The 23,104-nt window shown below is 43.3% G+C and overlaps 1 protein-coding gene, 1 non-coding gene and 1 pseudogene across 4 annotated transcripts in view; all 3 read left to right on the plus strand.

Annotated features, from left to right (window-relative positions):
* The window catches only part of CKAP5 (cytoskeleton associated protein 5), a 112,221-nt gene extending 89,135 nt beyond the window's left edge, over positions 1-23,086 (plus strand). For 2 of the 3 annotated variants that reach the window (XM_029956720.1, XM_029956721.1), the window contains exons 29-44: positions 833-982; positions 1,248-1,451; positions 1,661-1,796; positions 2,244-2,437; positions 3,569-3,741; positions 4,945-5,118; positions 5,342-5,462; positions 16,307-16,486; positions 17,040-17,227; positions 17,969-18,044; positions 18,732-18,920; positions 19,009-19,146; positions 19,611-19,694; positions 19,787-19,946; positions 22,483-22,634; positions 22,734-23,086. In XM_029956720.1, the coding sequence (XP_029812580.1) occupies positions 833-982; positions 1,248-1,451; positions 1,661-1,796; positions 2,244-2,437; positions 3,569-3,741; positions 4,945-5,118; positions 5,342-5,462; positions 16,307-16,486; positions 17,040-17,227; positions 17,969-18,044; positions 18,732-18,920; positions 19,009-19,146; positions 19,611-19,694; positions 19,787-19,946; positions 22,483-22,634; positions 22,734-22,979 (2,565 nt within the window). In that variant the 3' untranslated portion in view covers positions 22,980-23,086. The remainder of the gene's footprint in view (positions 1-832; positions 983-1,247; positions 1,452-1,660; positions 1,797-2,243; positions 2,438-3,568; positions 3,742-4,944; positions 5,119-5,341; positions 5,463-16,306; positions 16,487-17,039; positions 17,228-17,968; positions 18,045-18,731; positions 18,921-19,008; positions 19,147-19,610; positions 19,695-19,786; positions 19,947-22,482; positions 22,635-22,733) is intronic. The other variant, XM_029956722.1, reaches the window with a different exon arrangement.
* LOC115272910 lies at positions 1,923-2,033 on the plus strand. The gene has a single exon (XR_003900556.1). It is a non-coding gene; the product is annotated as a small nucleolar RNA SNORD67 (small nucleolar RNA).
* On the plus strand, positions 7,956-9,054 carry LOC115306609 (annotated as a pseudogene).
* Positions 23,087-23,104: the final 18 nt, after the last annotated feature.

Below are 23,104 nucleotides of genomic sequence, written 5' to 3' on the forward strand. Positions count from 1 at the left end.
TTTTAGTATAATCAGGCAGTTAAATTTTTTTTGTTAAAATGTATACATTTTTTTAAAATTCAAGCAATGTGAAATGTGCAGAGAGTAGTATGAGTAGGGTGTCACCCCTTCTAGTCTCCCTCCGCAGGAAGGATATTATTACAGTTTCTTGTGTGTTACTCCGGAAGTGTCCGTATTCCATACGATACAGTCATATTGTACACGTCTGTTGCCTGCCTTTTACGCACAGGGGAACATGCCATACTCTTTGTTCTGTGTTTTACTCTTTTCTTTTAATGATGTTTGCAATATCTTAAAGGCGATTCCATATCTGCCTGTATGTATGCATTCATTCTTTTTATTGGTACATCATATGTATGTAACTAATCCCCAACCTACAATGTAAAGATTTAGGTTGCTTCTAGTCTTTCACTATTATAAACTCCACTGACGTAATAAGCATCTTTGAATGTAGGCATTTGTGCACCTATGTGAATATATCTTTATTAAACTCCTACTAGAATGGTATGTACATTTTTTATTTTGATAACTATTTCAAATTTTCCCTTTATTGAAGTTGTACCAACAGTATCTACCATGTTATACAATAATAGAACATTGATTTTTGTAATGAGAATTGCTGAATATTATTCTATTCCTAGATTTTAAGATACAAGCTTTCAGAAGTATGACAGCCCAAGAATACATTTTGTACTCATATTTAATTACAAATTAATCTTGTTGAATTTTAAAATGCCCTAATAAATTGATTTCTGCAGTTGCTTTTAAATAGAGTTCTCTCTACCTCATTTCAGTTGAACATCTTACAGTCCCTTTTCACTTTTTTTTTCAGGTGCTGAAGTGGAATTTTACTACTCCACGGGATGAATACATTGAGCAACTAAAGACTCAGATGTCTAGCTGTGTGGCCAAGTGGCTACAAGATGAGATGTTTCACTCCGACTTTCAGCATCATAACAAAGCCCTTGCTGTCATGGTCGATGTAGGTTTGCAAGAGATAAATAGGATTATCTTAGACCCGTGAAAATACCAAGCCTTATGAAATTCACATGACTTGAGAAGGAACTAGAATACACCATGTTCTCTGTTTTTAGAGCTGTTTTATTGTTTGATAGAATAAATGACTATGATTTTAGGTCTTAAATAACTCAAAAGTTATTTTCTTCTTGGACGCTAGCAAAATTTATAAAGTACTCACCTAAAAGAACTTACATTTTTGTACAGTCTTTTTTGTCTTTTGTTTTAAGCACTTGGAGAGTGAAAAAGAGGGTGTTATTGGTTGCCTGGATCTCATCTTAAAGTGGCTTACCCTGCGGTTTTTTGACACCAATACAAGCGTCCTAATGAAAGCCCTAGAATATTTAAAATTGCTCTTCACACTGCTAAGTGAGGAGGAATATCATCTTACTGAGAACGAAGCCTCCTCCTTCATCCCTTATCTCATCCTCAAGGTAACGCGTTGTTCTCACTCGGGAGGACTGCTCAGGTTCCCGGCTGACCTCGCTTCCTATCCCTTATGCCCTTGTCCTGTTTTGTTTATTCTGTGAAGATACTTCTGCAGCGTATTCCTGTGCCCCTGTTTTTCCAAGATGTAGTGACTCTTGGGAGGACCCTTTGCTGCTTAGGAAATGCGTCAATCATTATTTTCCGTGTCGACTAGGTTGGAGAACCAAAGGATGTCATTCGTAAAGATGTCCGTGCCATCCTGAACCGGATGTGCCTTGTCTACCCAGCCAGCAAGATGTTCCCCTTCATCATGGAAGGAACCAAATCCAAAAACTCTAAGCAAAGAGCAGGTGAAGCAACAATTTAAATTGAAGCGCGAGTCTTTGCAGCAGTAACCTCTAAAAGAAAGAGTTTGTAGATGAACAAGGACAGTTCTTCAGTGTCTGAGTGATTGATCCCAATCTTCTGATTTGAGCTGTGAGAGTGATGAGTTGCACACTGGTGGAGCCACAGTATCAGGTGATACCGGCACCACTCAGTATCACCCTGGTGACAAACTCAAGTGCACAGGGGCCATCTGACTCACAGGCATCCCTTTCTTCCAGGAGCACTTGCTGTAACATCATTATTTTATTGTGTGTTTTATCAGAAGGCAGTAAACAAGGAGAAATTCTAGGTAGAACTAGTATAAGACTTTAGTCCTTCATGTATGCCAGGGAAAATTTTATCTAGCAAAGATAGGTCTCTATGCCAAATGTGTGTTGGGTCTCATCAGTCTAATCTTCCTCCCCCACCAGAGTGCCTGGAAGAACTGGGGTGTCTGGTCGAGTCCTATGGCATGAATGTCTGCCAACCAACCCCAGGGAAAGCCTTAAAGGAGATAGCGATTCATATAGGAGACCGTGACAACGCTGTGCGCAATGCTGCCCTCAATACCATCGTCACTGTGTACAATGTACATGGGGATCAGGTGTTCAAACTGATCGGAACTGTGAGTGACTTTTTGTGGACATTTGTAGCATGTTGTGAATTGCAGAATCACGTAGGTGTTCGGCTTTCATGCCATCTCAACTCTAGCCAAGTTTTTACTACTTTTTATTAAACCCAACCCATCAATGTGTCCAGATAAACCCTTGAGGGTGTCTTTGATTGTTGTAGGACATTTATATGTGTCTTAAGGGAAATCAGATTTTCTCTTTTTTTTTGACCTTTCTACTGATGCAGTTTGCTTTAGAAAATGAAAGCAATTTTTTTTTTAAGTTAGGAGAAGAGTGGAAACGGTGGAGGGGCAGAGAGAGAGAGAACCCCAAATAGGCTCCATGATATCAGCGCAGAGCCCAGTGTGAGGCTCAGTCTCACAGAAGATGAGATCATGACCTGAACCAAAATCAAGAGTCAAACACAACCGACTGAGCCACCCAGGCACCCCGAGAGCTATTTCTGATTCAGGAACTCCTGAACTAGGCTGGGATTTATATTCTGCCTAGAAATCTGCTCTGCAATTGTCAGTGTGTTTACTTTTTAGTGAACAAGTACTCACATGTATAATGTAGATTCTGGCAACTGTCAGATCAGAAGAGTCCTTAGCTACAGCCAGGACACACTCTGCAGACACATCAGGAGCTGTTTTGGATTCCTTACTCTGAGCCAGTCACTTGTGCTTCTACTTCAGTCCTTCACTCCAGTTACTTCCTAGTATTTACATTGTGTTTATGTATTTTTACCTGTACGAATCTAATTAAATCCTCACTGCAGGTCAGTGAAGGAGATAAAACAGATGGGAATTTTACAGATGGTCACAAGTGAAGCTTCTTGCCTGTAGTTCACATAGTGGTGACATAAACAAATTAAATAATGAGAAAGCATCATTTAATCTCTGATTTTTTTCATTGGTAGTTATTAATACCCTTTCTTTTTGTATCCTTTTCTTCTATCATGTATTCTCTTATGATAGCAGGTTTTGTAATAATAGTTGATTTTGAAAATGAATTTACCCTAACATAGCAGGTTCTGTTTGCTTCAGTATGTGAATGGATATTGACTCTTCAGTCTTCCAATTAGGTTTTTAATTCTCCTCATATTCTAGTAGAGTGTGTACTAATAAATCGCCTTCTTTCTACAGCTTTCTGAGAAGGATATGAGCATGCTGGAGGAGCGGATTAAGCGGTCAGCAAAGAGGCCTTCTGCTGCACCAATAAAACAAGTGGAAGAGAGACCTCAGCGCACACAGAGCATAAACTCTAATGCTAACATGCTGCGCAAGGGACCAGCTGAGGACATGTCCTCCAAACTCAAGTATGTAGACGGAGATGATTGTCTAAGAACATCTCAGTGGACTTTGCCTTGTGTGCTTAGAGCTTATCCTGTAACATAATCTTGAGTTCTTGTAGTCATTATCATGCATGACGGAGTGTCTGGGTAAATGTCTTGTAGCCAAATGTTTAATCCTTCAGTCTTCATTGTCTTTGTCTTTGTCTTTGTCTCAAAACCACTTCTAAATAGTCTTGTGCCTTCTTTCACTGCTTTTCCGTGGACAGAATTATGTATCGCACTTATAGGATGTAAGTACTGCCTGCTAATTTCTCGTTAGCAGGGCTCTTATATCTTCCTAACTTCTGACTTGGATTCATCCCCTCTGGAGGGCAATTGGTTTAGAGTGTATAACTCTAAACAGGTTAGGGGTGTCCATAAGTATCCCATGTGTCAAGCCTTCCCCAGAAGTCCATTGGTTAGCAGAAGTGGCCATTTAAGGTCATGTGGCTAAATTATTGGTTCACCTTCTTCCTTGTGTTTACTTGGTCATGCTCAGGATTCTGTTATTCAGAGATAAGGCTGAATAAAATGCATGCAACCCAGAATTGGCTCAAAATACTACCTTCTAAGCAAGACAGCTCTATCTTGGGCAGTATCTTTCATCTAATATTAACCAATTTGAATTTGGAAACTTTAAAATACCTGTGGCTTGGATGTAATGCTGGCCCTGACCTATCAAGAGTGAATATTCCTAAAAAGAAATGGCTGTGCATCGAAGTCTAAAATGTACCGGACACTGTGTGGAAGAGTGCTTATGATTAGAAAAATTTAACACTGGATAATTTCTCAGAAAAGAACCAGCCAATCTAGATTTTTCTTAAATTTGTGACCAAACAGAGAGCTTTGAGTCAGTGCAAGTATATTTTATTAATTATTTTCTGCCCAATCTGGAATAGCAATACAAGGTTTGTCAGCTTTAGTGAACTGGAGAGAATACTTATAATTTGGAAGGTACTATAAACATGTTAAAATGATCTGCTTTAAAAGGGTATTCATGAACAATGTTGTTGCCCATTGAAGGCATTCGCCTCATTTGCCTTAGACTCAAGGACTTAAATCATTCAGGGGGGCTGAAACCAGAAGTTGAACATCTGTCTTGAAGCTTTGGGGCAACTGGCAGTGCTACTCTAGCCCTTTGGTTCAGAAGTTTCTTTTAGTTGAGGAACCTCCTTTTGCTTCCCTTAGCCAAGCCCGAAGCATGAGTGGGCATCCTGAGGCAGCCCAGATGGTTCGCCGAGAATTCCAGCTGGACCTGGATGAGATTGAGAATGACAATGGTACGGTCCGATGTGAAATGCCGGAGCTTGTTCAGCACAAACTGGATGACATTTTTGAACCTGTCCTTATTCCTGAACCCAAGTAAGTGAATTTCTCCCATTTCTCTTCCATTTCAGTGCATGACGAGTAGCGTGCATATGTGAAAAGAGCTCTCTCTACAATCAGAACGTTTTAGAAGTGGTCACTGTGTGGCCGGAAGCAGTTATTTACTAAGACCTGGAGATAGCAGAGAATTGAATAATCCCAGCTCACTGGGGTTTCTTTTAACAAAGATTGAATTTTTTCCCTTTGCTCTACTCTCCAGAATCCGGGCTGTTTCTCCACATTTCGATGACATGCACAGCAATACAGCATCCACAATCAATTTCATTATCTCCCAAGTAGCCAGTGGTGACATCAACACAAGCATCCAAGCTCTGACACAGGTAATGGGGGCCTTATGCAGGACAGTGATTCCATTGGTAGCAGAGGCTGCACAAGTGGTGGCCGTGTTCTGGTCACAGATTTAACAGGCAGGCAGCATTCAGCACAGCTGTGATGAGAAAGTGCACAGGGACCCCTCTCACCGTCATCACTGGCCTCCCAGGATGTGGCTGTCATAGAGCCTTGCTTTTTTACACTGGCATTCATTCACCAGGCTGGAAAAACAGCAGTAAGTAGGGACCAAATCTCACGGAACTTATTTAGTTTTTAGTGGACAGGGAGAAATAAGTAAACAAGAAAATATCAGATAATAGCAACTACTGTGTAAATATAACTCAGATGGGGTGATCAGAGAGAGGATCTGAATAGTTACTCAGATTAGCGGTCAGGGATGCAGGCAAGAGGGAAGAGCGAGTGCAAAGGCTGTAGGAGACGAAGGAGTTTGAAATATTCGAGGAAACATACAAGGCCCCTGTGCCTGGAGCACAGTGGGCAAGGAGAAGAATGGTTCAGAATGAGATTTGAGAGCTGGACAGAAAGTATATCATGTAGAGCTTTAAAAGCTGCAGGGTAAGTTGTTTGGATTTTATTTTAAGTGTGATGGGAAACCATTCGAGAATTTTAAGCAAAGAAGCTACATATTATTTTCTAAAAATCATTCTCTTCTTTCTGCTTCCCTTTCCTAACAATCTAGTCCTAAAGCCAGTAAGTTGGTAGAGCAAGTTAAGCCTCCACCTGTGGCAAGGTGTTGGGGGTGGGGAGCCCTAGTGGCCCAGCATGAGGGGCTCGGAGCCCAAGCGTCGTGAGGATGGTGTCATACGGGAGAAGTGACATAAAGCCAGGAGTCAGGGCCTAAGCAGGATGCAGAGGGTGTCCATGCAGACAGCCAGTCTGGCATGGTAGTGGGAGCTGCGGCAAAGTGAGGCTGTCCCCGTGCGTTGGAGGCGGCAGGGCAGTACGCAGGTGGACAGCCTCTCTCAGAATGGGGGTCAGAGCTGAAGCAGGCATCCGCGTAGAGAAGAACTGGTGGCAGAGATGGGAGATTGGTTATATACAAAAAGGTTGGTCAAAGAAATAGAAGGAAAATAGAAGCCAAGTTTCTTACTATCAGAAAAAATATGAAAGGAAAGCAAAATAGAATAAACTGTGGTGTCGGACCAGAATTAGATGTGTCAGTGTAAACACTGGTTTTCAGTATAGAGATGTAGAAATAAATATCAGTGTCAGTGTATGTGTGTGTATATATGTGGTATAAATGTATGTTATAATATACATGTCTATAATATGTATACTTTTCCTAGTTCTTTTTATTGGGGGGACCTGAGAATAGCCATATCCCAACAGCAACGAGCTCCCCCAAATCTTGTCTTCTGAATACCAATTTCCACTAAAAGGGAATGAGAGCTCCTTGGAGAAGGGGCAGGGCTGAATTAGAAAAAGTACAAAGTAATACTGGAACATCATATTGTACCAGACAGGAAGGATAGGCTCAAAGAATGATAGGGACATGTCAAGAGGTCCCAGGGGCCAACTGGAACAGATGCCCTGTGTTTGAGGGGGACAATTTGAGCATCAAAGTAAATAATGATAGTAATGAGATAGAACCCAATACAATAATAGAATACAGGAAATTTATTAAATTCCAAAAAATTTAACAAAATATAAAACCACCGTCCATGCCCATACAAATTAAAAATTTGAAGAGAAATGGGATATTTACAAATTACTTTGGGTAATTTGACAGTACAGAACTCTAGCAGACACCACTTGGAGTGATGAAATCATGTGCCACCTCATAGGATCCAGTGAGAATTCAGCGTCACTCTGCTGACATTCCTAATGTCCTCTAATCATGAGGAAACCTCAAATAAATGCAAACTAAGGGATATCTTAACAACAGTCAAAATCAAGAAAGTCAAGGAAGGACTGAGGATTGGTCTACACTGAAGAGAGACCAAGAGACATGACTAAATACAGTGAATGATTCTGAACTGATCTTTGCTGTGAAGAACGTGATCAGGACAGTTGGAGAAAATGGAGCCTGAGAGTTAGATGGTAATAACATCAGTCCTAACTTCCTGATTTTGACTATTGTCTCATTGGACATCTCCATGAAGACAGTGGAATTGGAAATCTTAGCACAAGATTTTTGCTATTGTTCGACAAATAGTCTCCTGTTAACAGTTTTGATATTGGAGGGGATTTGGGAAAACAGTGACTTGAAGGCATGCATTCCTCTTGCCTTTCTCCCTCACTTTCAATCCAAACCCATCTGCCTTTTCTGAGCAGAGTTGCTGCTGGGTCAGGTAGGTGGCGTCTGAAGTATGTACAGACGTCAAGCTCTGTGTTGTATAAATACAAGCCTTTTCCACAGACAAGCCTTCAGGAAAACGTGAGGTTCAGTAGTGCAGAGCCCAGGGAAGATCGAAACACCAAAATTCCTGGAAAAACTCTATTCATCTGCGGAAATCAGCATATCCCCTAAAGAAAGGGCAATGGTGCTCTATATGAGCGTTAATAGGAGGACCCGGTGTTCTCGCTGGCCTCCAAGGAACTACAGGTGGCCGAACAAAAGGGCTGAACTCCCTGTCAGAGGCTGGAAGGTCTCCGGCGTTGTACCTTCAGAGACGGCAGAGCAGAAGTGCCTGCTCGTGGAGCTGTGCCGTGTGACCCATCGACAGCCAGCTACCAGTATGCCACACACTTCGAAGGTCACAGACTGCGAGGTCTCCCCTGCTCAGATTGCCATAACCCAGGATTTCCAGAATGACCCAAGAGTGAATCCTGACTAGGTAAAGAATGATAACAAACCCCACTGAAGAGACCCAATAACTGGGAAGATGAATAAAACAAAATAACCAGGATGGGAATTTCCTAGCACAGTGAAGCTGCTGGACGATACTCTACCGGAGGGAGAGGGGTTGGGGGGCAGGGGGCAGTTTGTGTGTGGAAAGAGTACTTAAAGAGGATTGTTACATATATTCTCCTCAGGGGGAAAAAACAAAACATTTTAGACTTTTAAACTTGAGTAGATGGACTGAAAGGAGAGGAGGATCACGGCTGAAGCCACAGGAGTGGTCTGAATGACAGCAATGCCCAGACCACCAGAAGGGAAAGGATAGTCTTTTCAACAAGTGATGCTGGGAGAAATGGCTATCACATGTAAAAGAATGAAGTTGGACTCATACTGTATACAAGAATTAACCCAAAATGGCCCAAAGACATACATGTAATAGCTAACGCTGTGAAACTCTTAGAAGAAAACCTGGGTGGGGAGGGGGTCTCCTTGCGGTGGTGGCCAGCCAGAGTCGTGTCAGGACAGGCATTTAGGAGGTTTCCTCCCCTATTTGACCAAGTTTTAGTTGAAAGGAATACAGCCAAAGAGCCATTTTCTTCCAGAAAAATCTCAAGGAAAAGTATTGCAAGCAGCCGTAGTAGCTATTGAATGGGGCTCCAGAGAAAAGAGGAGATTCAACCAGTTAGCATGAACGTACGTTGGAGATGAAGTTCTTCTCCCAGCATATGGAGGCACCAAAGTAGTTCCAGATGACAAGGATTATTTCTGGTGACCTTCTCGGAAAGTATGTGGACTGAAATAAATCATTTTTGAAAAGGGATCACGTGAAGCTGCCCATTCCAGTAAACTTGTGAAATCTTTCATCATGTAAATAATTTCCATGTCTCTTATAATAACTTAACGATATCCAGAACCAAACAAATAAAGCATAGAGGAAAAGTCTTCATGATACTGGACTTGGCAGTGATTTCTCAGCTATGACACCAAAAGCAATGGCAACAAAAGAAAAAATAATAAAATTGAACTTCAAAGTTTTATGCATCAAAGGTCACTATCAAGAGAGTAAAAAAACACTCCACAGAATGAGAGAAAATATTTGCAAATTATATATCTGAAAAGAGATTGATATCCAGAACGCCCACAATTTAGCCACACACACAAAAAGAAAAAAAATTCAAAAATGGGCAAAGGACTTAAATCAACATTTATCCAAAGAAGATATACAAATAGCCAATAAGCATGTGAAAAGATGTTTGCTATCTTTAGTCTTTAAGGAAATGCAGATCAAAACCACAGTGAGATACCACTTCACACCCCAGTAGGATTTTTTTTTCCTGAAAATAGGAAATAGTAGGGCACCTGGGTGGCTCAGTCGGTTAAGCGACCAACTTCAGCTCAGGTCATGATCTCACGGTTCACTAGTTTGGGCCCCTCATCAGGCTTTGTTCTGACAGCTTAGAGCCTGGAGCCTGCCTCAGATTTTCTCTTCCTCTCTCTCTCTCTGCTGTTCCCCTACTCTCATTCTGTCTCTCCCTCTCTCAAAATTGAATAAAAAAATTTTTTTTTACTAGGCAATAGTATTGGGAAGGATGTAGAGAAACTAGAACCTGTGTACATTACTGGTAAGGACATAACATGGTATAGCCATTTATGGAAAACAGTCTGGTGGTTCCTGAAAAAGTTAAACATAGATATACACTAAGATCCAGCATTTCCACTGAAAGCAGGGACCTACACAGATTGTTGTGCACCAGTGTTTATTAGAGCAGCGTTGTTCACAGCAGACAAAGATGGAAATAACTTGAGCGACAGATGAATGCATAAACAAAATGTGGTGTTTACATACAATGGAATATTATTCAGCCATAAAGGTGAATGAAATTCTGATGGATGCTGTAACAGGGATGTACAGCAGAAACCTTATGCTAAATACAATAAACCAGGCACAAAGGGACAAATGTGTGATCACACAGATAGGAGGTATCTAGGACAGGCACACATAGAGATAGAAAGTAGACTAGAGGTTCCCAGGGCGAGGGAAGGGCAGTGGGATGGGGAATTATTATTTAATGGGTATGGAGTCTGATTAGGGTGATAACAAAATTCTAGTTTATAGTGGTGATGGTTAAAGAACATCGTGAAGGTACATAACGCCATTGGATTTTACACTTAAAAGTGGTTAAATTGAGCACCTTGGTGGCTCATTCAGTCAAGTGTCCAGCTTGTGATTTTGCCTCAGATCATGATCTCACAGTTCATGTATTTGAGCCTCGAGTCAAGCTATAGTGCAGAGCCTGCTTGGGATTCTCTTTGTTCCTCGCCGGCCCATGTTCTCTCTCTCTCTCTCTCTCTCTCTCTCTCTCTCTCTCTCTCTCTCTCTCTAAAAATAAGTAAATAAACTTAACATTTGTTTAAAAGATGGTTAAAATGGTAAATTTTTTATATTATAAAATTAAAAGGGTGCCTGAGTGGCTCAGTTAAGTGTCCAACTTTGGCTCAGGTCATGGTCTTGTGGTTCCTGAGTTCAAGCCCTACGTCAGGGTCTATGCTGACAGTTCAGCTTCGGATTCTGTGTCTCCTGCTCTTTCTCTGTCCCTCCCCGACTCACTCACACTGACTCTCAGAGAAATAAAAACATTTAAATAAATATTTATTTATGAGAATATTAAAAGATAAAAATAAAACCCTCAGTAACAAAAACATTTCCATAACTAGGAACAAATCAAGCATTTTATATGTAAGACCTTTATGGAGAAAATTGAATGACATTAGAGAATTTCCAAATAAATGGAAGTGTAATATGTTCATAAGGTTTAGAGTTATCAGGATGCCAAATTGCTTCAAAATAACCTAGACAGTCAAGGCCATTCTAATCAAAATCTCAACAGTTTTCTACAGTTGTGAAGCTGATTCTAAAATTTATATGGAAAAAAATTTATATGGAAGGTTCAGTCAGTTAAGTGTCCAGCTATTGATATTGGCTTGGGTCATGATCTCACAGTTCCTGAGATCAAGCCCTGAGTCCGGCTCTGCACTGACAATGTGGAGCCTGCTTGGAATTTTTCTCTCTCCCCGTCTCTTTGCCCCTCCCCCACTCGGTCTTTTCCTCTCTCTTTTAAAATAAATAAACATTTAAAAAATAATAAATAGGGGCACCTGGGTGGCTCAGTCAGTTAAGTGTCCGATCTCAGCTCAGGTAATGATCTCACAGTTCACAAGTTTGAACCCCGCGTCAGGCTCTGGGCTGACAGCTCAGAGCCTGAAGCCTTCAGATTCTGTGTCTCCCTCTCTCTGCCCCTCCCTCACTCCTACTCTCTTTCTAAAATAAATAAAACGTTAACTTTTTAAAAAATAATAATAAAATACAATTTGTATGGGAGATCAAAAGGCTTACAAATAGCAGGAGGGTTTTTTTGTCATTTTTTTAATGTTTATTTTTGAGAGAGATACAGAGTGCTGACCCCAGCACAGTTTTTTAACTAACTCCAATCAATTAAGATTTTTTTAATTAAAAAATTTTTAATATACATGTATGTTTTTAATTTTTTTGCGAGAGTGCATGCACATAAGCAGGGAGAGGGGCAGAGAGAGAATTTTAAACAGGCTCCACACTGAGTGTAGAGCCCAATGCAGGGTTTGACCCCACAACCCTGGGATCATGACCTGAGCTGAAATTAAGACGTGGATGCTGAACCGACTAAGCCACCCAGGCACCCTGAGAAAGTGTTTTAAAATCTTAACATCGTGGAGAGGGCTTCTATCACTGTGCATCAGTGGGAACTAAGAGCCACTGTAATTAAGATTGTACAGTATTGGGGGCACCTGGATGGCTCAGTTAGTTAAGCCTTCGATTTCAGCTCAGGTCATGATCTCACGGTTCATGGGTTTGAGCCCCATATCGGGCTTTCTGCTTTCAGCGGGGAGCCCACTTCAGATCCTCTGTTCCACTCTCCATCTGCCTGTCCACTGCTTGGGCTCATTCATTCTCTCTCTCAAAAAAATAAAGGACAGAAAAAACATTAAAAATCATTTGGTAAAAGCTGAATATCAGTAAATGGTGCTAGGACTAGTTATTTTCCATGAGAACAACAGTATAATTAGACTGCTGTTTCCTACATCAAAGTATATTTCAGATGCATTAAAGACCTAGATTTGAGAAGGAAAACTTAATAGGAGAACATTTTTTAGTTCACATTATGTAAGGATTTCTTTTTAAACTAGACACAAAAACACATAAAGGAAAAAATAGAAATCTTTTACTACATTAAAATTTCTGAAAACTTCTGTTTATCACCAGATGCTCTGTTTATAACAAAATGAAAAGCCCCGCGGGGCACCTGCCGGCTCAGTCAGTAGAGCACACGGCTCTTGATCTCAGGGTTGTGAGTTCAGGCTGGGCATGGAGCCTCCTTAAAGAAAATGAAAAGACAAGTTAGAGATTGAGTGAACTGGGACTGATGAGGTAGATGAAAAATAAGGACATGGGAATTAAGTAATCCTTCACCAGTTTAGAGGTCAGAGTGGTTTAAAAAAACAAAACAAAACAAAAAGCAGAACAGTAGTGACCCTCAGTGGAAGGCAGGACACCAGCCTACCAGCGTGGAGGGGCGGGAGGAGGGCTTTGGGCTGGGCCCAGGGCCTATAACTTGTTCTGGCAGATCCATAGATGCATGTGCATAGGACTCCATTAAGGTGAACCCTTAGGATTTGTATGTTGTATCATAGTAAAGTTAAGCCTTAATAAAAGAATCCTAGTAAATAATGAACTGGATTTAATTAATATATATGCATACATAGAATTTTACAGACTGAAAAGATCTATATTTTAAATATCTTAACAACTGTTATAGTAAATGACAGAAGATATACTCACCAAATTTTTTTTTTTTTTTAATTTTTGAGAGACAGCAGGAGCAGGGGCGGGTCAGAGAGAGAGAGAGATACAGAATCTGAAGCAGGCTCTGAGCTAGCTGCCAGCACCAAGCCCGACACGGGGCTCGAACCCACGAACTGGGAGATCATGATCTGAACCAAAGCCAGATGCTTAACCGACTTGAACCACCCAGGCGCCCCACTCACCAAATTCTTTACTGGTAACCCAGCAGACTAACCCAACAGACTTTTTAATAAATAGTATCACAAAAAAGTACTACTTGGAAAAAGTATGAAACACCCTCCTGACTAGCCCTTTGATTAAAAAGAAAAAACTCTTAATAGTGAATAAGAAAGCACTTCCCTCTAAATCTATACTGAAACTACTGAACTCAGAAAAATATATTACCTGAAATGCATTTACTGTTGGAAAAAAACTAAAATAAAGGAACTTTGTACTTATCAGAAGTTAGAAAATTAAAGGTATTTGAAAGTAGGAGATAATAAAGCTATACTTCATGAGGAAGGTGGTGTTGTTTTTTCAAAATTCATTTATTTATTAATTTATTTTTTTTAGTAATCTCCATACCCAACATGGGACTTGAACTCACAACCCCAAGACCAAGAATCACTTGCTCATCTGACTGAGCCAGCCGGGCACCCCTAAGATGGATTTTTAAAATAACAAATTTAAATTTGTTTCTTGTAAAACAAAACAAATTCCTTAATAGCCTGACTAGAGAACAAAAATACACGTATCAGGATCGGGGCAGGAGCCGACCGTAGATGTGGAAGAGACTAAAAACCAGAACGAACCACATGTGATCCTGTAGAAATTTTAAACAGTTCATCTCCTCCCCACCGAATTTTTTAAATGACCAGAAGATTTGGGGAAAACATTAAAGATCAAGGAAGGAAACCTCAGAAGAATGAGAAAAGACACATTTGAACATGAGATTTTAAGATTTTAATCTGCAGAAATCTACCACATACTGTCAATAAACTGGTGGTATGTTGTGCACATATTATAGAATATATTTGCAACCCATGACCAATAAAAGATTAATAGCTACAGTAAACAGAGCTTTTATTAACTCTCGAGAAAAGGTGAACCCAATAGAAAAATGATGAAAGGATGTGAATAGGCAAATCACAGAAGATACCCAAATAGCCAGTAAATATGTAAAAAGAGGTCCAGGCCCTCCTATGCCACAAAATGCAAATTAAAGTAACAATAAGGGAACACCTGGGTGGCTCAGTTTAAGTTTCTGACCCTTGATCTCAGCTCAGGTCCTAATGTCAGGGTCATGAGTTCAAGCCCTGCTTTAGGCTCCACATTGGGCCTGGAGCCTACTTTAAAAACTAAATAAAGTAACAATAAGATAGCATGTTTTGCCATCAGAGTGGCAAAAAGTGAAAAGCGTAGTAACATACAGCCAATAGAGCTTGTGGAAAAACACTCATACAGTAAATGTAGAAATGCAAATGAAATTTTAATGCCTTTTTTTTTTAATTTAGTGAGTGCGCGTGTGAACAGGAGAGAGGGGCAGAGGGAGAGGGAGAATCCCAAGCAGTCTCCATGCTCAGCATGGAGCCCAACCTGACTTGATCCCGTGACCCTAGGATCATGACCTGAGTTGAAACCAAGAGTCAGATGGACACTCCACACCACCAGGGGGCCCCAGTGTGCCTTTTTAAAGAAAATGATACAGTAATATGTATTAGACCATAATTTGAAATGTATCCTTCTCTTAGAAATAAAAACACAAGTACATTAGGATAGATAGACAGAGATGTTTATTGTAACATTATTTATAGTAAACAAAATAACCAAACAAAGCACATGGAGAGTTAGTAAGGGAAGGATTGAGTACACTTTAGCACCTGCATATGTGGACTGTTAACGCAGCTTTACAAATAGATCTATTCCTGTGGCCTTTGGGGAATTTCGTTTTTCTGTTGAGCTAGAAAAGCTAGATGCAGAGAAGTGTGTGAACTATAATCCTCTGTAGAATAAACAACGACCTAAACCTTGACCCCATCTGTGTGTGCACATGTGGTTGTATATGACTGTGAACATGAAAGGATGTGAACCAGATTGTTAACATTAATTACCTTAGAGAAAGAGTAAGCTTCCCCTTGAGAAAAGAAAGTATTTTTATGGTTTCTTTGTTGAAACAACATTGTTAAACAGCCCCAGTTACATAAAATTTTAGGTGCTTATGAAGTATGACATAAATCTATAAATGAAAGTAGGACTGCTGGCTTCCACCATGCCGGCGGGCACCATTCCCGCTGCAGTCTCTCACAGTGGTGCTCCCTGGAGTGCACAGTGGGACAGCCCTGCGGGAAAGGATGGTCCTTAGGGGTGCCTGGGTGTCTTGGTGAGTTGAGTGTCCAGCTCTTGATTTCAGCTCAGGTCATGATTCTAGGGTCTTGGGATTGAGCCTGAGTTGGGCTCTGTGCCAAGCGTGGAGCCTACTTAAGACTCTCTCTCTCTTCCCCTCCTCCCCATTCTCTCCTGCTCTCAAGAAGGGGGTGGGGGGGTCATTGACGATAGACATGCTTGTCTCTGGGTGTTATTTATGTAATCATAACAATAAGATCTTTTTACAGTAGTGAATGGGAAATACATGTTTTTCCCACAGTAGTGCATTTTACCATTAGTGACAACCAACGCACCAAACCAAAAAGAGCACCAGGATGTGGGAAACCTGAGTTTTGAGTTTGGACTAAGTAGTCTGATCTTTCTGAGCCTCACTTTTCTCATGTAGTAAAATAGAGGTCTTAACTAACTTACCTTACTGCTGCTCTAGAGCAGTTGAATGATCAAATGAGATGATGGGTATTTGCTTTAATAGAGGAGACATTTAAACATAGGGATTATATTCCCAAATCTTCTAGGTAGTGAGCCTTTTAGAATAGGGGCTGTGACTAAGTCACCTAACAGTGTCTTGCTCAATGTCTGCTGATTGTTTGAATCCCTAAGGTCTAGTTATTTGTATGTGGGTTGTGACTAAATTTTTTTCAAGGTATGATATTATTACAAGTGCTTATTATAGACATTCTTGTAGTTATTTTCCTGCTCCTTAGAAATATGAAGCTTGGAGAGACTGTATCTTGGAAGTTGTTTTTTTTTTAATTTTAGTTAACATGTCTTGGGGGTTTTGTTCCCAGATCGATGAAGTCCTGAGACAGGAAGACAAAGCTGAAGCCATGTCCGGCCACATTGACCAGTTTCTGATAGCCACGTTCATGCAGCTGAGACTCATCTACAACACACACATGGCGGACGAGAAACTGGAGAAAGATGAGATCATCAAGCTTTATAGCTGCATCATTGGCAACATGATTTCGGTAAGGCCGCCCCTACAGAACCCGAGCTTCCTTTCAGTCCCTCATCCTGCCTGGGTTCTAGAATCTGAATCCACGCAGGTGCTTCATTGAAGCCTACATCACTTACAGTTTTACTTGCAGACTGCGGACTACTTTCATTGGCTATTGGGTGACATGCCTGTTTGCCTTACTGTTAGGATACAAGATAGAATGCTTACATACTACCTAGAATCCTGCTTCCTGCCAGTGTCTTCATCAGGCTTGGTCGGACGCCTGCCTGCCTTGTCACAGACAACTGCTCACACTAAAAGTACTCTTACAAACAGGAAGGAAGGAAGCACTCCAGTTAGTGTTGACTATTTCTGGAGGTTTGAGGGAGTCTGCTGATTTTTTTTCCCCTACTACTCTGGAAGGCAGCTATGCTAACCACTATACCACCAACGCTCCGGCTCCCCCTACTACTCTGAATTTTTTTTTTAATACAGTATAACTGTTTAGTAGAATGTGCCACCCCCATTTATCTTCCTTGCTCTATGTATTAGGTTTCATACCTAACACAAGTATGATTGGATAGCTGTTTCAGATAGAAAGCCTTGCCCGGGAGGCCTCCACTGGAGTCCTGAAGGACCTGATGCATGGCCTCATCACCTTAATGCTGGACTCTCGGATTGAAGATCTAGAGGAAGGACAGCAGGTGATCCGTTCTGTGAACCTTTTGGTGGTGAAGGTTCTGGAGAAATCAGACCAGACCAACATCCTGAGGTATATCTGTGCTCTCCCTATTTGAGCCTGCAACATCCTCTCTTCTGTCTATCCATGGAAACCAAAGTCACTAAGACCAATTATAACTTTAGGTTTGCCTACTACGTTGACTTACTACTCTCCTATTCCTCATGAACCAAAAGTCTTCTGACCTGAGACAGCAGCTAAAACTAGTAACAACTCAGTAAGCCAGCCAGCATCAAGAATTTTCTAGAATAGGGGTGCCTGGGTGGCTCAGTCGGTTAAGCATCTGACTTGCGGTTTCAGCTCAGGTCACGATCTCATGGTTTTGTGAGTTCGAGCCCCCACATTGGGCTCCAAGCTGACGGTGCAGAGCTTGCTTGGGATTCTTTTATCCCCCTTTCTCTCTGCTCCTCCCTACTTGCACTGTCTTCCTCTCAAACAAACTTTGAAAAAATTATAAAGAATTTTCTAGAATAGCACTATCATGTTTGTTGGTTACCTCTCCTTTCATGTACATCTCAGTTACATTTCTCTCTCAGCTACCAATGACAATGAAAAATAGAGTGACGGGCTCTACCATTTACCACGTGGTAACTGAGAAAGCTTACATGACTGAGGTTTATTTTCTTTATAGCTGAATGTCAAGTAATCAGAGACAGTCCTGATCCATAGGCTCTCAATTTATTAGATACAGAATATTTACACTTGGCCTTTCAGTGTAATTGGAATGCACGTTTGAAACTTACTAATGCTGTCACGTTGGGATTTTTTTCCTAGCGCCCTACTTGTTTTGCTCCAAGACAGTCTGCTAGCAACAGCCAGTTCTCCCAAATTCTCAGAGCTTGTTATGAAGGTAAAGTTGAAATAATTTGATCTCTTTTCTTTCAGAGATGCAATACATTGTTAAAGTGTGCACAAAGGGGAGTTGGAAGTAAGACATTGGCTCAAATCAACCAGAGCACACCTGAAAAAGTATACTTGGTCTCGAGTTTATACCCAGTGCTCAGGCCTGAACAGTTCTTGGCCTCAAACAAGAAAAGGGAAGGATGAATTATCCTGGAAGCAAAAGGCAGTTAGTTTGATGAAACAAATTTTATGCCTTTTTGGGAAATGGGTTTGTATAGCCCTGTAATATTTTAGCCTCTGGAACAGAAGGCCCTGAATGGATGTATCTGCAACATGATCACTGTGTTCTTACACTGTAATTGAGTTTGTGTCGTTGGGTCAGAACTGCCCCACTGCTGGGTGCCACGCCCGAGTTTCCACCCCTTCTCACCATTTGAGGTCCATCTCCAGGGAGTGAGGAGGAAGTGTGGGGGTGACTAGATGAATGGCTCGTCACACTCTTGCCAGTGACATGCTTGAAGGGAGCGAAATTGTTTGTGTTTTAGCAGCTACACCGAAAAGACGTGGTGGCGCTGCACGCTTCTATCCCTGACCATTTTTGGAGGTGACCGCAGAGCTCAGGGCAGGCGAGTGGTAAGGGGAGTGAGCCTCATCCTCCAGCCACTCCTCCTAACCTTGTTTCATTTTCCAATAGTGTCTCTGGAGAATGGTTCGGCTCTTGCCTGACACCATCAACAGCATTAATCTGGACAGAATTCTTCTGGACATACACATTTTCATGAAGGTCTTCCCCAAAGAGAAACTGAAGCAATGCAAAAGTGAATTTCCCATAAGGACCCTAAAGACGCTGCTGCACACTTTATGCAAATTAAAAGGGCCCAAGGTATGTGAGAACAGCGGCCGGTCCCCGAGGGAGCTTGAAAGAACATCGTGGCATTGCTGCCGTTTCAATGCGCACGTGTCTCCTGCAGATCCTAGACCACCTGACCATGATCGACAACAAGAACGAATCGGAGCTGGAGGCCCACCTCTGCCGGATGATGAAGCACAGCATGGACCAGACCGGGAGCAAGTCTGAGAAGGAAACGGAAAAGGGAGCATCTCGAATAGTAAGTGTCCTGACTCGACAGACTGAGGGCGGTGACCCTGTCCAGACGTGAGCGCTGGGGCCCGTCTGTCTGGGAGTCTGAGGTGAAGGCCCAGGGACCCGGCCAGTCGCTCTCCTGCTGAGGTGTCAGAACCATTTTCTACCCTTAAGTTTTCAAATATGAACCAGTTCTAACCATGTGCCTCTTGGTCCTTAAGAAAGGTTTCTGTACTGCTGCTTCAGGCTTTGGTTGCCAGATACATCCACTGTGAGCTCTGCTGACTCAGGGAGGGATGGGCCAAGCTCCTCCCTCCTCAGGTTGAGTGCAAACCCGCAGCATTAAGTAACCCAGAATGCTAGTGTCTGCCGCACAGGCGCTGGTGCTTCTCTTATCCACGGGAGCCTACCAGCTTCAGTGCTTATCCGGCCATGGGTTCCCAATTAGTAACTCCGGGCTAGCCAGGCCTTTGTGTCTTCCAATTTCAGGATGAAAAATCGTCAAAGGCCAAAGTGAATGATTTCTTGGCTGAGATTTTTAAGAAGATTGGCTCTAAAGAGAACACCAAAGAGGTACAAGGGAAAGGGTCGAGCCAAACGGGCTTCTGCTTTATAGAGAAGGGCCACTGACTAATGTCTACCTCTTCCTTTTTCTTATTAACCAGGGCCTAGCAGAGTTATATGAATATAAGAAGAAATATTCAGATGCGGACATTGAACCATTTCTGAAAAATTCCTCCCAGTTCTTCCAGAGCTACGTTGAGAGAGGCCTTCGGGTGATTGAGATGGAGAGGGAGGGCAAAGGCCGCGTCCCCGCGTCAGCAGGTATGGCTTCCTCTCGAGGCCGCTGGGATGAGCTCAGAGTGTCTCCCAGCGCAAGAGCTGGAGGTTTTGGTTGGTTTACATGTGTGCCTGCGCTCTTCGATACTTCATGGTCACCAGTGATGTCCACACGGCTATAGACAGCAGTCCACTCTGTCACCCGACTTGACCCATCATCAGTGTCTGACAAGGACCGTGTTCCCTGCCCTTGAAACCATTGCTTCCCTGGGCTTCGAGCCCGTCTGTCCTCTTTGGTGCCCTCCGACCCGGCCTGCCTGGCCTCTTCCTTCTTGGTTTCTGATTCTTCCTCTCCTTGGACTCTTCATGTTGGTGCTCCCCAGGCTTCAGTCTGGAACCATCTCTTTACTCTCATTCCCTTAACTGATCCATGTAGTCTCATCACTTGAGATACCATTTACATGCCAGAGCGGCCCAGCCCACACCCTCTTCCTAATCCCAACAGATGCATCATGCATGAGGCCTCCCCTCGGGGCTCTACTAGGCCCCGTAAACTCAGCAGGCCACTGCTAAGCTCCAGACATTCCTCCAAAACCTGCTGCTTCCTTCCTTCTCCATCCGAGGTGACGGCAACTTCGTCCTTCTGGTTTGCTTAGACCGAGAGCCTTTCTTGTCTTCCTCTGTCAGGAAATTCTTTTGGCTCTGCCTGCACATCACGTGCATGGTCCTCCCATGACCTTCACGGCCACTGGCCTGATGTGAGTGTCCTCATCTCTCACCTGGTTTACGGCACTATTCTCCGAGCTGATCTCCTGGCTCCACTGTCACCTTCTCATATATATTTCCATGCATAGCATCAAAGAGCACTTCGCAAATGTTTTCCAAAGACTCTCCCTTTCTCAGCAAAAGCAGAAGGCCTTCTAGAGATCGACAAAGTCCTGCATCGTAAGGCCGCCTGAAGCCACTAGAGCCGCATCTCCTACTCACTCCGACTCCCGTTCATCTCTAGCCCCCACCAGCCTCCTTGCTGTTCTGGAACACAGCAGGCAGGTACCTGCGTAGGGCCCTTGCGCTAGCTGTTTCTTACACGTAGATGGCTCTTCCACAAGACAGCCTTGTGGCTGGCTCTCGTTCTAACGTCAGATCTTTGTTCAGACACTACTATCTCGGTGAGACCTTCCTTAAAATTTGTAATCTACCCCCGCCCCTGGATAAGCAAACCATGGTATGGCCATATGTAGACGCTCTGCTCATTACACTTCAAGAAAAAAAAAAAACTCTTAAGGTCTTGGAGAGGCATACTTTAAGGTGTTAAAGAGAAAAGAAAACTAATTTCAGAGAACACACCTGAAGCTCCAGCCTAGCACGATGTATGGTGAGAGAGAACATGACTGGAATCAGAAAACCATAAAGGAACAGTTTTACAGGCAAACAGATTTGGGAACGTAAGAGGAGGAGTTTCATGGAAGTCACAGGAAACTAAATGCAGGACAGACGTGAGAGCTCTGCTCTGCCTGGTCTCAGACCCCGGGCAGATCTGTCCTGTAACTGACACCTCCAGGGTCCTCCTTTTGTCTCTAGATGCTGTGAGCAGTAGTTTGCAGCTACTGGCTTTTCCACTGTGGGGAAGTAATGTTTCAGCTTCACATTCGGAGAAGCTTTCATTCCTGTCATTCAGCTGCACCTGTTGAGCAGGTGCCAGGCAGCTTTAAAGTCCACCAGGGAGGGGGGCCTGGGAGGCTCAGTCGTTAAGCATCTGACTTTGGCTCAGGTCACGATCTCACAGTTGATGAACACGAGCCCGCTTCTCTCTCTCAAATAAATAAATAGATAGATAGATAATAGACAATAAGTGAGCAAATAATCCACAAGACAAGAGACAGACACCGAACAATTAACCTAATAAATCCGTATATGCTGTGTTAGAGGTGGTGAGCACACATACCATGGTTTGCTTGGTCGAGGCAGACCCCCTTTTCTCACTTCCAAAGTCCTCTCTGGTGACATCCAACATTTGATTGATACTTTGGGCCTGAACAGCACGTTTGTGACACACATGCGTGTCCCCACCGAGGCCTGAGCCGTTTCGTGTGGAGAGCATTCACACGTCTCTCGCCGCCCGCTCTCCCTGTCAGAGCACTGTCCTCACGTTTATATACGGGTTCCTTTCTCCCTGCAGTAACCTGTGTGTGACTTTTCGGTTTACCATGAGGGAGTTTTCCTTCCCAGGACCTTAAAGTCCTCAGGTTCCTCAGCTGGACACTTGCCGTAGCGCCAGGAGTGGCACAGGCCTTCTGGATTGCCCAGGTCAGCTCGGGATCACAAGCTACGACCCCGGCATATCCCACAGTGTAGACGGACGGCCCGACCTCCATTCTGCTCTGTATTGATTCCTGAAGCTCTCGCTCTGCGCATCTTGTATATTTCAGAGCACCCTTTGTCACCGACTCCAGATGGACTTCCGGGTTTTTCAGTCTTTATAATGGCGATATCTAGGTCCCAAATCGTTCCCTGTGGCAGATTAACCAGGCCAGTATAGACGTGGGTACATTTGAGTGTCCTTTCCACATTTCCTCTCCAGGCATCTCCCCTCAGACAGAGGTCACATGTATGTCTGCTCCCACAAGCACCGTGTCCTCCATCGGCAACACAAACGGAGAGGAGGTGGGGCCGTCCGTCTACCTGGAGAGACTCAAGATCCTCCGGCAGCGGTGCGGCCTGGACAACACGAAGGTACTGCTCCCTCCCGTGCGGCTCAGGGACAGACTGGCCCGTGTCACTCCAGAGCTGCACGCTGACCCGCTTTGCCAATGTCTCCCCTTGTCTCCACAGCAGGATGACCGACCTCCCCTGACCTCTCTGCTCTCCAAACCAGCAGTCCCCCCCGTCGCCTCCTCCACAGACATGCTGCACAGCAAGCTCTCTCAGCTCCGGGAGTCCCGGGAGCAGCACCAGCACTTGGACCTGGATTCTCACCAGACTCACTCTTCGGGGACCATGACCACGTCCTCGTCCTCCACAGCTAACATCGACGACTTGAAAAAGAGACTGGAGAGAATAAAGAGCAGTCGCAAGTGAAGCCACCCCGGCGCCCGCACCCTGCAGCTTCGGTTCACTAAACTCGGAGGCCTGCGGGCCCGAGGGCCACGGTGGGCCCGGCGCACACAGACCGGCCGGCGGGGCCACCGCGCGGGGCCGGGAGG

Source organism: Suricata suricatta, chromosome 11 (assembly GCF_006229205.1).
Source record: "Suricata suricatta isolate VVHF042 chromosome 11, meerkat_22Aug2017_6uvM2_HiC, whole genome shotgun sequence".
NCBI lineage: Eukaryota > Metazoa > Chordata > Mammalia > Carnivora > Herpestidae > Suricata > Suricata suricatta.